General features: G+C 43.8%; 1 protein-coding gene across 15 annotated transcripts in view; it reads right to left on the minus strand.

Annotated features, from left to right (window-relative positions):
- LOC128895764 (neurobeachin) overlaps positions 1-5,933 on the minus strand; it is a 238,904-nt gene extending 232,971 nt beyond the window's left edge. For 7 of the 15 annotated variants that reach the window (XM_054158708.1, XM_054158680.1, XM_054158671.1 and 4 more), the window contains exon 1: positions 2,926-5,933. In XM_054158708.1, coding sequence (XP_054014683.1) covers positions 2,926-3,129 — 204 coding nt within the window. In that variant the 5' untranslated portion in view covers positions 3,130-5,933. The remainder of the gene's footprint in view (positions 1-2,925) is intronic. The other 8 variants (XM_054158765.1, XM_054158747.1, XM_054158740.1 and 5 more) reach the window with 3 other exon arrangements.
- Between the last annotated feature and the right edge of the window lie 7,892 nt (positions 5,934-13,825).

Consider the following 13,825-nt stretch of genomic DNA (forward strand, 5'->3'; position numbering starts at 1 on the left):
ATGTGCACGTGACTACTCCGTCAGTTTTTGGATTAAGAATTTCCTCGCACTTACCCAGCGACTGGTGTTTTGAAAGAAAGAAACTTCAAATTCTACCAGGACTTAACGTGGGATTACAAGTTTCTTCGTTAGTATTTTTGGGACTGGATGGTTGGTACTATTTAAAGTAGAACATGTCTGTATGCGCTCAGATCACAAAGTAGTACGGTGTGGCCACGCTAGCAAGTAGAATAGGAGCATGTATGGTCAGACAAGCGATATGACACGAAATACACTTACGCGGCTATTGATGTTTTAAAAGAAGAAATTCGACCAGAGTTCAAAGTAGGCTTAGAAATTCCTTCGTTGATATTTTTGGGTCTGGATGGTTTATATTATTCGAAGAAGAATATACCAGTATGCGCTCAGATCACAAAGTAGTACATAGTACGGCGTGGTCACGTTAGCAAGTAGAATAGGAGAGTGCATAGTCGGACAAGGGATATGACATGAAATACAAATGACAAAGCCCCAATTTGACCACCTCAGTCACACAGCGGATGTCAGTGGGTAACAAGTAATTCTATTTTCAAAGTCCTTCGACGCTTTTGAGGAGAGAATCACCAGACATTCAATATTTTCGCGCCTCACCACGATTTTCCAAGACGTTCGGAAAACTTCGATATCGAACAATATCCAAAGCGATTGAAATCTCCCCGTCGTCGAATTGTTCAAAACTTTTCAAACGGGGGATTCGAACGCACATCACTAGTCACAATGTTCCGTCGTTGTCCCGCGATACCGTTTCTCCCGATCAAAGGGGGAATTCAAAGGGCAGGAGATTGAAGTGTCCTACAAACGAAACGCCTGGTGCTACGTTGCAGCGTATAGAGGCGAGAAGATGGCTTTGTGTCGTCGAATGATTGTGTACTTCTAGAGCACAGGTACGCCATTCGAGAGCGTTCCCGTGCGAGTGTACAAGTTTTCGATTTGCACGCCATAACTCGGGCCACGATTTGACTTAACCTTTACGGTCAAAGGTGTAACCGCTACACTGTAACGCGTGGCGACGTCTGCCTTAGGAGCTTTGACAGATCGAGCGAGACAGGTGTCGACCGCCAATTACAATAGATCGACCTGGACCTGATAACTCGGTGATCGAAGTTAACGAAGCCAAGACCCCATGTTTGAGTTGCGATTCGGGGGATGTTGATTGAAGAACAATTATCTTTTGTTATTCGGTAATTAGTAGGTTTCGAACGGGTGTATTTGTAAAAGGAATTCCTCATAATAAGGCAATTTATTTATGAGAAGAGAAATAACTTTCCATAAGAGATTCTATATATTCTTTCATTATCATATTTGCATCATGATACTAAATTAATATTCAGAAGGATTACAGTACACCCACATGTCTCGAAAATTAATTATTGCATTATGTTATATAGTATTATATTTTTATTCACAACCTGAAGCATCAATTAGTACCAACTTTGTAATGAAACATCAAATGAGTTTGCACCAGTTTCTAAATGTTTAAACCCACGCTTTAAAGTTGATTGTAATTTTCTTTCAATACTGTGTTATATACAAAGTAACAGGATCATCGGTGAATTTCACGCAGCTTTCAAATTCCAAGTTCCCTGCAGGTGTAATCTAACTATTTGTGAGCAGTGCGGTGTATTTTAAACGCGATTAACGCAATCAAACGGGAGCACGATAATTCGATTCGAGCACATATTACGCAACGAGAGTCGTTACCGTTCTTGTCGAGAGCTTTTCCAAATGCATTCGAGATGTAGATGGATGCTGTTCGAGATTTGAATGAATATTGATTTTGAATCGAGTTCCACCGCCCGTGCAGAAACTGATTGATACCGATGGAAAAATTTCATTGGAGGACAGGGATGTATCTATTGGCCGAGGGTTGAGATTTCATTGGATGGAAATTTTGTGGGTGGTCTGGCGCCGTAGGGGACGGAGGTGGCACAGATTTATGAGCAGGAAGCGCCCCCGAAGGGATGGTTAGGGTTTGGCTCCAAAGCGGATGTATTGTTCCGAAATTCCTAATAGACGGAAGCTCGGAGACTGTGACTCATGCTCTGCTTTTGTGTCTCGACGACGAGAGATAAACTGGATTACGGAATTTATCGTCGATAAAAATTGTAATGGAAACGATCTGGAGCAATTGCGTGAGCAAGATGCGCGGAAGAAGAAAATGAAAATGTCTAAGTAACTGTACCCAATTTCAAATGTTAATTGTGTTAGTCAACGCTTGCTGTTATAGCTCACTTTCTAGTGATATTATTTATTCATTTCTATTGTCACTTTATATATCGAGAATTGACGTGTTTAAAAGAGGTTTATTATACATTCAGGATTCAATAATTCTTACTCTGAAATACCAATGGATCATCCAAAGAAATTTCGATTATTGCCATGACAATTTGCCAAATTGAGTAATCTGTAAATAAAACCTTTAATGCCATATCTGCAAGAAAAGAGCAAAATTCCGCATCACCGCGCGATCTAGAATTCCCCTGACCAGACGCAGTCTCATTCGCCGGTCTAATCTTAATCTTACTCTCGACTACTACTTGAATGACGTCTGCCCCATTCAATTCCAAATATATCCCCGTTTCATTTGTAGCATGTATTGGCGTCATTATCGCGTTCTCCGGTGACATTCTACAGCGGAATATCTAGCAAACAATTTCAACATTGTTTCCCATCTGCTCGCGCCTCCGTTAAATGGAGCAGGTTTCCGGGGTATTAGCACGGTATTCCGTGAGCAGACTCGTGGTCTGATACGTGTGCCCTCCATCATGACCGATTCACGTCACCGGAAAGGGAAACTCTCCGAGGACTCGGGCGGAATTGTACCTTACCGCGGCTTGCGCGAGTGCAACGCGAGAAACCGGCCGACTAAAGGAGTATGTTTCTTACCGAAAACGCTTTCAGGAACACGAGGCACTGAATAATGCCCTCCATCGTGTCCCCCGTCAGGCAGAACGTGCCAGTCAGATGGCGACCTTTCCGCCCGATCACGGAGCAAAGGTTGGCTTGAACGAAGGCATTCTGGGATCGCGTAGCGGCCGTCAGGGCTGGCTGGTGCGATCCTGCGCTCATCAAACGCTCCAACGAGTCCATCTTTCCTGTATCCAGATAGTCCCCGGTCTCCTTTTTACCCAGGTCGACGGTGATCGATGAGAATTGCAAAAATCTGCTGGTGATCGCTCAAAACCTGCTTCTCTTCTCTTCTATCTTTGACTCAAAGGAGTGGGACCCTTTATATCAACTGGTCGAAGCACAGCAACGATCCTACACGTCGACACACTACTCCGTCGTCCTCCGAAGACGCTGGAGATAACAAAAGGGCACGTGAAATTCTACGGGACGTGTTTCCGTCGACCAGTCTCTGCGCATTTCAATGTTCACTCGATGACAAGTGCCACCAGACACACGCCACGTGCGGACAGCGAGCGTGATTGACGCGATTGCTCGCGACTCAACGTTCCCACGCTGCACGGAAATCCCGAGTATCCTTCCTCGAGTTCGATTCCCAGGGACTCTTGCGGATCGTCGATACTCGATGCATTTTTACGTAACCTATCCCGCTGATAGCAAGTGGATCACCGAGGGTTGTGCTTCGGAACAGAGTTCAAGGAGGAAACTTCACTCGCGATTACTCGTCGACACGTGCGACCCAAGGAGTTCGCAGGATTCTCGCGTGTCCTCTGAAATTCAACGACACTCGCGACGGCAACGCGAGAATGCTTCCAAACTGCAGGAGGAACGAGCTTCGACTCGAATTCCGCTCGACCTCGCTCGAGCAAGCATTTTAACGGAGCCGGAAGTCTCGGGCTCTGGTGTCCAGGGACTCGGGTAGCTGCAAACTCTCATCGATCGCGATAGGGGCAGTAGGTGATCCTATCGGCGCGCTTACGTCGTCTGTCTATCGATCCAACGTGGGACGCGCTCCATCATGTCCAGTACATTTGTCAGGAGAGCGCCAATTCCGCTCGGTGCTTCGTCTCGCAGCCCTGGATCGACGCTATCCAAGATCACCTATGTCCTGCGTCGGTGTGACGAATAGTCGACGATCTACAAAGATCCTAGGATCGTGCACGCTAGAGCAAACATTGCGAACCTTCTGTCTCTACCCATCGAAGGATAGGTACTCTCTTCGCCAGCGATTCTCGAAGATAACAGTCTGGTAGGATGTCCGTTGAATCACCTGACGCAGACGTCGGAGATCATCCGAGCTTAGCGCGTGCAAAGAAAGATTTCCACAAACTCGAGGCAACAACAAACTTTCGAACGTCGAATATTATCTTATCGATAACGACAGCAGTTGATCCTATCGGCGCGTTTGTATCCGTCTATCAATCCGACCTGAGACCCGTGTCATTGTGTCCGGTGCATTTGTCAGGCCAGCGCCAATTCCATTTGCTACTTCGTATCGAAGATCACGATTCGTAGTTATGAATGTCTGACCATCAACAAGAACTCTGTGATCGCACTGGAGTCGCGCAAACCTCGCGAGTATTCCTCCTGTGTCCGTGAACGAGCAGATAAGACTGATAGTCTCGGCGTTTTTCGAGGATAGAGCCTTTCGGTAGGTCGAGGATGAATCGCCTAGCGCAGAAGTCGGGGATCATCCGAGCTTACAGCGGGCAACAGGCTGGACGGCTCTGTATTCTGTGGGAAATCGAGAACACGCGGTGCGAGGGCGGTGCTGCGGCGGTTTCCAGTGAGCGACGTGGCTCCGTCGTCTGTGGTGTAGCATAACGCCTGATCAAATCGCACATCTCGTAGCAGAGGAAGCAGATACCTATTATCAGGAACGTATCCATCGTATCGATTACAGTTTCCTTCGAGACGTGGGCGTGAATCGAATCCGATTGTGGAGAGATGGTAAACGTTGTTCTCTACTCCTCCCTAGTCCCTTGCTGCATAGAGTTGCTGCTGCGATTCCTGAGCAGCTAGCTCCGACGAGATCCCGATACGAACGCTTGTCACCTGTCAGCACAGGAAACGTGGCAGCGCGTCAATCGTCTGGAACCGCAACGACGCGGGTCGACCTACCGCTGCCAGCTACAGCGACAGCAATTAGCCTGAGCGGGACCCTCGATGATCCCCGGTGTGTTGACGGTCTACGAGCACCAGCGACGCGCGTCCCGTCGAACCCAGGTCATTGCACGGACGTTGGAGCTAAACGACGCGGCACCACACCAACGGACGCCTGCCGGCCAGGTGACACTTGCGAGTTCAGACAGGACTAACTCGCGTAAACGCCCGAGAGGGAGCCACGTAGGGCCGGCTGGGCAAAACACAGACCATGTGAGCGAGATCGCCTCGAGGAAGGTTTCCTGGTGCCGTGGTATCGAGACACTTTGATAGTCAGAGGAGAGTTACTGGGTATCACTATTCTCTAGAGTTAGACGAAGGTGACAGGACCCTCTGCAACGCGAGAATTGCTCCACTTGCTCTTCTCAGGGTCTACTTTGTCGATGAACACTTTACTCTCAGGCACCACTGTTCTCACTAGCCAGTCGGTGCTAAACCGTCCTCTGTCCCTCTGCTACTTACTCCCCCAAAAGGCCTCAGAGGAGGACTCTTTATTGCAATCTTCAGTAGATGATACACCTAAGTAATTCGATTCTCTGTAATTCAATCCACACCACCTCGATCTCTACGATACTACTAGGTCCTATAGACGCTCCTAGAGGACCACGATCAGCCGAAACCAGATAACGGATCTCGATATCTCGGTAAGGGTACCGACTCCCGTGTACGCGCGTCGAAACTGGGTCAGCACACCACGCAGTTGTCGCGATGCGACGCGAGAAGCGTGCACAGTGGCGAGCAAAGCGAGCGAGAGAGGCGCGGTATATCGGCGGGCTCGCAACGGGCCAGCGTATGACTACCAGATACTCTCGGCGTGAGGGTGCGCCTTTACGAGGGTGGGCGGGTGGAAACGAGGGATGCTGAGCGACGGCGCGGCCCGCGGCGCCACCCCCGACCCCTCCGTGTTCGCAAAATCCACCGACCCCCTCTCTTCCTCTCTCTGCTCTTCCCTTCTCGCGGAGCACTCTGTCCCGTTCTACTTTCCAGCCCCGTTTCTACGCCCATCCTCGTCGATGCTGCTGTTCACCCCCTTTCTCCGTCTCGTTTACACTGACTCTAGGCACAGTGTACACCTAACGTACCGGCCTTATTCTTCTCCGTCCTCGCCGGCTCCTTTCCTTACTCATCTTCTCAGCCTGGTTCTCTTTGCGATTCTGCGGATGTCGGGCTCGCGGACGGATGCTGCTCGATCTTTTCTCGGGAGATGGTCGATTCGCTTGCCACGGGAGATCGAGTAGGACAAGTTGTTCGGGATGCTCGATTCGGATATTTTGCTAACTAGTGTGTTGGCGGAGGATCGAAAGTGTGATGAGGTTGTCTCCGTTGCGTTCCGACTTGTTTATTTTCCGGACTTATTCCTCTTCAGGACGTAACTCCCGAATTCGCAATTTGTTGCACGAAACCGTCGCCTTTCGCAGCGAGTGTCCGCCAATTTAATTTTAGACACTAACATTTAATGAGTGGAATCTCGAACGCTGATTCCACTTACTTCCGTTCATTCAAGTCACTCAGGTCACTCTAGACACCCTCACTTTGGTGTTCGAAAAATAGGGAAAAACGACAGAAATTTCCTCCAGATGGGACCAATGCCTGGAGACCTTGTTCGAACCTTAGTTTAAGTGCATCCTTCGAAAATTCTGAGTTTACGGCACTTCGGTTATTGAGGTCTAAATGGTAATTAAAGATTTTAGAGACCATTGAACGCAAAAAGACTCGAAATACCTTAATCCTAAAAAACAACCTTTCCTCACCTGGATGCCATAAACGTACCAATATCCACGTTTATGATTGCTATCCTCGTGGGGTCTAATGGCATGCAATCTCGGTAAATCTACATCGTTCGTAATATCTAGGTCCTCCGATGTATTTGATTTGGAAATTTCTGTAATTAGACTGACCCTGTGTTGGAATTCCATCAAAAAATGTGTTTCAATTGATTTTAAATCATTTTTCAGCATATATGCATAAACTGATGGATTGTTAGAATCAGATTTACAGAAACTATCTGGTTCATTAATTCGTAGACGTCGTGTATGCGTGATCTATTTGGTAACAGCAAAATTTCCTGTTAATTCTACCTCCCCTTTCATCCCTTCGCGCGTTACGTGGTTTAATTTTGCTTCGTCGTGTTTGAATCGTCGGGAATGACTGGGTTTCTTGTTTTTGTTACACCCCCGTTCGTTCTATCTCTCGTTCTCCCTTGCGTGGCTTTTATTCTCTCGATTGAACTCGTCGCGTACCTCCCATTTGTCCATTGTGTTCCTTGCGTTTCGATAATTATCTGGACTGTTCGTGAACTGCTTTCAAGGTGGTGAAGACAGCTGATGGGCCTTTTGTTGTGCTCGATAACTCGCACGAGAATAGAAAGTGCTTCAAAGGAACGTACTCGAAAGGTATTCCGGGTTACTTCATCAATGAGAAAACAAAAATGTTTCTTTCATTCTTCTCTTTATTGTATTCTTTACTCTATCTTATTTATTTATAGGGGCGTGGAGTTGCTTACACGACTGTAACACCTTTTGTACCAATCTTATGAAGAACTACTGCATTGAAATTTTCTTCTAGAAATTCTAAATATAATAGTATTGCTTTAATATGTTCGCATAGAAATTTTTTTACGTAGAATGGAGCTTCAAAGATTTTGTATTCAGTGCAAGAAATTATACACTGCCGTTCAAAAGTATGTATGTAAACACTTCCTTAATTGAAATAATTATTAAAATAAAGTTACTCTACTTTTTCATATCTCGTCACAAATGTTTTCCAAATGTTGTTTCTAAATGATCCCATAGTTTTTCTACGAGACTTAACATCCCACTTAAAACTGTAGTATTATTATATGTTACCAAATACGTATTCGAAACAGAATATGGTAACAAACAATTTTCTAGCAATAATTCACAGTGTAACTATTCCATGAACGAGGAAAGTGTCCACATACTTATGAACGGAGATGTATATGCAATTAATCAAATAAAATATATAGAGATGAAATAAAATTCATGCAAAGAACTGATGCCCAATGTACCAGTTAGTCGAAATTTCCCCGCCAAACTGGCATTCCCCATTCAGCGATCAGGTCGTCGTAGTCAGCGTAACCCTCTTTCGCCCTTTGCAGCTAACTTTTCGACGTATCAATTTCAACGAGTGCCGCGCGATATTACATTACCACCGGCGCCATTACGAAATAGAAAGTCTCGAGTATCTTCCCCGCGAATTCCTCGCGTTATTTCCCGTTCCTTCGATCACCTCCTTCCACGCCCCTTCCACCCTTTGCGCCCTTTGTCCTCCACGGGCCACGCATCATGGTTCCTAGGGATCCGTGTGCTTTTCACGCTCTCGCTTTGCCAACCGACTACAGGAACGTACTACTTTTTCCCCCTTTTTCCTTTATTCGCGCTCTCCCATTTCGTGCTTCCCGTTTCTTAACCATTTTTCTTCTCCCGACCCCTTAACTGTTTGGCACACCAACAGGAACGCGTCGGGTTATCTGTCAAAAATCGACGTGACTTTTCGCGACGCTTCGTGCTTATTTATTGAGGGTACAAAGCGTATTCGTATGACGATTAATTTTAACACATTGACGTCGTTACGGTTGATTTGCAGTCACTTAATTATGGGGTCTAGTCCGACTGGAATTATTAGTTACCACGACTAACACCATAAATTTGGATCGCGGATTATCGATTTAGCGTTAGATTTAGACGCCAATAGCGTCGTTCCATTGATTTATAGTCTATTTACCATTTTCACTGCCACTAATGTGGAATTGGAATGTGTGTAACGGTTCTCATCACAAGGACTTCAGCTGGTTTATATTTTCCCGTGTTTAAAAGAATTGATAATGCAACTTCAACTTAACCACTCCTCGAACGAGTCATACATTACCCAGAATATGTTTTTGGACGTGCATGTAGCGTAAACACAGCCTTGGGTATACCACAGGGTATTAATTCGTTCGGCTGGCTGGACTTCAACCGCTTAAAATTTCATACGAGATGGATGTCGTAATATTTTCGTCCAAAACCGCGACTGTTACATTTTCTCTCGTTTCGTTGTAACCGCGAACGTTTCGGATTCCAGAGTGGAAAAATTTCTCTCATTTTCGATCGAGAGACCAATAGCGGTGAATTTCACCGCGAAAAAAAGACCGACTTCCCGCTTTCAACTGCGCCCATGTTTGTTTTTGAAAGCCACGGGTAAAAAGTTTCCATTTCGATCCGGTTTCCATCGATTATTTCACGGAAATGCGTCTTCCAGCTGGAGCCCGAAATAAGCGAAAAATCGCGACGTCTAGTGTGGAACAAGCCACAAATAAACACGCGAAACGATAACTTGCAAATTTCATCAAAGGTCGTCGGCAGCGCCGCCGCGAATTAACCGTGCGAGGACACCGAGATTTTAGCAGTCGAAACTTGCAAACGAATGACTGAGAATTCTACGCTAATCACGGAATTTACTCGGGTCGTTGCGTTTGCTTAACCCCTTGACATGCAATGACGAGTTAGGTTCGTCTATTTATTTCAAGTGCCAGTGTAAACTTAGACGAATCTGACTCGTCAAAAGCTATTTCTCACAATGAGAAATATCGATTGAAACATCTGAGTTACGGAAAACAAAAGACAGTCACCTACTGATTCACGAAGGAACACGCGGTTGAACAGTCAGTCGAACGCAAACGACATAAAATAAATAGTATTCCACGCGGGTGAAACCGCGGAGTGCAGCTAGTAGTAAATATATTACAGTAATCATCTCCCTAAACAATCGATTAAATAGTCCCTTCGTTACAAATTCACCCTTAATTTGTGAACAGCAAAGTATGAAACTTCACTTAGACCTCAACGGCGACTTCAACGCTGGTTTCCCTAACGATACTATTGCTAATGGCGTTTATGCGTTTCCGTAAAATAGCCAGCCCAGCTGGTCGTGGCTCGCGTAAGCGTTACCAAACTGTCGAAACTCTCTCCGCAGAGGAATAAATTGGCACACGCGTTTCCACCACGAAAGGTAACGCTCGCCCGTTTGGCCGAGGCTTCGACCAGGACTTTAAACAAGTTTCTGGACCGATTTTCTACGTAACTTTGGCCAGCAAGCGCGGCACAAAGCCGCGACGGTCATGAATATGGAGAAAGTGACAGTAGCTCTTAAGTGGTACACGGTCCAGAGGATTCTCGTCGTCGGCGTGCACGAATTTACGGGGCATTGTTAGGATGAGATTGCGACCACTGGGAGCAACGTGTAAGGTCGACGTTTGGATCAAGGTGGATCGTCGAAATAGTCCTGGAGGGTATTAATATTGAGTAGAACATCTGTGGAAGGGATGATGATTTTACCATAATCTTGGAGTCTGATAACCCTTGTATCATTTTAACCCTATCGGATCTGAATTATTTTTTTTTCTCGTACTAATTTAATTTAATTTTTAGGATTAACTGGGACTAAAATCATGGAAATCATGGAAAAAATAAAAAAAAATTCTAATAGTGTAGTTTCCGAAAAAAACTGGTCTTTATTCATGTGCATAAATAAGGACACTCGCCCTCAATTGTAGACACGGGTTCTGAAAGGGTTAAGAAATATAAAGGCATCGAGTGTTAAACAATAAGTGTTACAGATTCCAGGGAAACAAATTAATGTAGCCGTCACGTTTGCAGTATATTACATTTATATTTCTAAAGAATGGTGCAGTTTCTACGCCCACTACTCTACGTTTATAGACATTATTTAAGCTCCTCGAAATTTGTTTGAGATCCTAGAGGAAGACGAAGCTTTCAAAGCTCCTAAAGAGACGTAAAGGCCATGGGCGAAAGGTTTGAGTGGACAATAAATCTAAACCTCTTTCTCTAAGTGCTCTCTACGTTTATCCTCTTTAAAAGTCACTTGTTAAACCTAATTCCCCTTCCTAATGCAGTTAACTTATGGATTATCTTAATGTGTCTTATCTTCATCAGGAAAATGGCAGAGTCTTCCAGAACAGACTGACTGAGATCTTTAGAATTAAGGGGCTGTACGATGCGTGCAACCATTATAAGAGCTTAGTGGCGCCCGTGAGTGGTTACGTGTATACGTGTGCGAATAAGAGCCCTTAAGATGGCCACTGTGTAGGTAGAAGAGTGCAGTCGTTTGCAGTGCGTTGTTGTAGAGATACAGTCCATTAGATTGAATGAGATAGTTCTATTTGTGAGAACCTTGAGTGAGCTTAAGATATATAGACAGTTCTATTGCAGGGTTTGAAGTGGAAGATTAAAGTAGCAGTCCATAATAACACTAAGAAGCATCAAATTATAGTCACCGTAATAAAAACAGCCATTATACAAAATTAATATGTAAAAAGCACAAAAATGAAACAAGTAAGAAAACATTCTTGTCTCGCTTTATTTCTATCAAAAAATGTCTAACAAAACCTTATTTATAGTTCATCGAATTAAATTCGTTCTCAAGTACTCGCTCCAAAGTGAATTCTACTGTAGGAACCTTCTTTAGAAATTAGTCTGCGCATCCGATTACCGATAAACAGCCAGTTGATCGTCGCCCCCGCAACATCCGAGATTCACCCCCGCGGCTAGGTTCACGAACCGTGGTTTTCACGAAGTTTCGCGCGAGTTTAATTGCGCTTTAATGAACTCGGTAGTCCGGAAGAAAAGTCTCTCGGCGAGTTTACGTCACCGCGCGCATTACATGCTGGAAGATTAAGCGACCCTCGCTTAAAAAGAATGTAACACGATGTACAATGGTCGCTGTATACTTGAGTCGTTCTTTTAATAGGACTAGGATTCTTTTTCTTGCTATTATGACGATTTAACGCGAAATTTGCACTTTGATTAGTTTGGGAAAGTGTTACGAAATAAATTTCTTTCGATATGGAATAAATTCATAAAATAATACAATACAAGCTGCACCCCGCGGTTTCACTCGCATGGAATGCTATTCTTATTCACGTAGGTGCACTAATTACTGTAATGCTTATGTAAGTATGTAGTTAGGTACTTCGTAACAGCTGAACGCATTTAACTGGGTGCAATACTTAATAAGTACCCTCGAGGTTCACCTTAGAATTTTCCATTCATTTTTAACATAAAAAACTTTATTGTGGTTTAAATGTAAAAACTAGGTATATCGTGTCGCTGACTTTTTTTTAGATCTATCGATAACCAATGCTTTCGTATTGCATTATTTTCACGTATATCCAGCCATTTGGTCAGTGTACGCCGATAAAGTAACCAAGCGACGCTTTACTTCCGACTTGATTTACAAATTTCGAGATTTCAAATTAAAAATGTATTTCTATCTGTATAACATATAGCCTGTGTTACTCAGGGATAATGTAGCTTTCTATTACTGACAAAATTTTTTTAATTGGTTCAGTAGTTTCGAAAATTACCGCCTACATATAAACAAACAAACAAACAAACAAACAATCAAAGTTTACCTCATTATAATATTAGAATTCTCAGTTTGAACGTATTTTACAGAATAAAAACTCTGGTAAATCATTCTGACCTGTGATTCGTGTACGTTAAGTTTCCTTGACTTACCTGAAACAAACAAGAAAAATCAGGTTAGCGACAGGGAGTGACAATTTTGGATTGGGTTAGATGAGGATGAGACAACTTTCGAATGTGATGCATTCTACAATACGCACTCCTCGTAAAAAATAGTCGTGGGTTAAATTCGCTAGAACATCGCATAGTCACATGAGGGGATTCCGTCTTCGAATAACGGTAAGCTAGCGTAATTACAGGTAGGCTGCGAGCAGTGCTTCCTGGTAAGCCGATAATTGGTGCCTGTTTGACACAGATAAGGTCACCAGCCCATCGACCGATTCGTGGAACCTAGGAATTTCCACTTAATTGCTTCGTATTTCCGACAATACGATTATTTGCAACTGTGTAATAATGATATATATCGGTGATGGATTCGTTCGCTCGTAATTTCACAAGATTCGCCACTACCATCGTGAAGCAGAAAAGCCAAACCTATTCCACCTACTTTTGTTGAATGTGCACATCCATACAGTTTCATACCTTATTCTTTTGTAAAAATATTATTTCGTTTTAGCAACAAATTCTGGTACTACCAGATTATAGTATACTTTAGATAAAATAAAAAATAAAAAAGTTCTACAAGCTCTACAATATTTATACTTATAACACATTTTTTTGTTGTAGAACACATCGAAGTTTTACAACACATTTTCCCACTTGCTTATGAGTATTCTGCAACTCCCTAGGTATGAGAGCAACAAGGAGTATGATATATTCCTATCCACTCCGGTCATTAATGACGCGTGCCAGTCGCTGATAGCGAAGAACGTATTTTAATCGAAGCTCGATAAACGATAACTGCTAAATAACACGATCAGGGATTGGCGAACTGGGAACGAGTCAATCGAGTGAAAAATTTTCACTGGCACGCTGGACGAGCTCCTTTGTGAAATACGTAAACGTTCTACTTCGAAGTTGCCCTAGATAAACCAAGAAAACCACTTTTCAGTTTCGTGCTCAAAATTGCTCTATTTTTCAGTCAGAAATCGTGTTCTGCCTTATCTATTATAACTGGTAGCAAGAATATCCATCGTGAGGTTCTCCAATATGGATTCACCCATTTACTGCTCAGAATTTGTTACGAACAAATTATTTATCGTAATATCTCGCAAATAAAACATACAATCTGGTCTTTGCATATTTAATAATATGAATATTCATTAAATCAG

This window comes from Hylaeus anthracinus, unplaced genomic scaffold (assembly GCF_026225885.1).
Source record: "Hylaeus anthracinus isolate JK02 unplaced genomic scaffold, UHH_iyHylAnth1.0_haploid 0, whole genome shotgun sequence".
In the NCBI taxonomy this organism is placed as follows: Eukaryota; Metazoa; Arthropoda; class Insecta; order Hymenoptera; family Colletidae; genus Hylaeus; species Hylaeus anthracinus.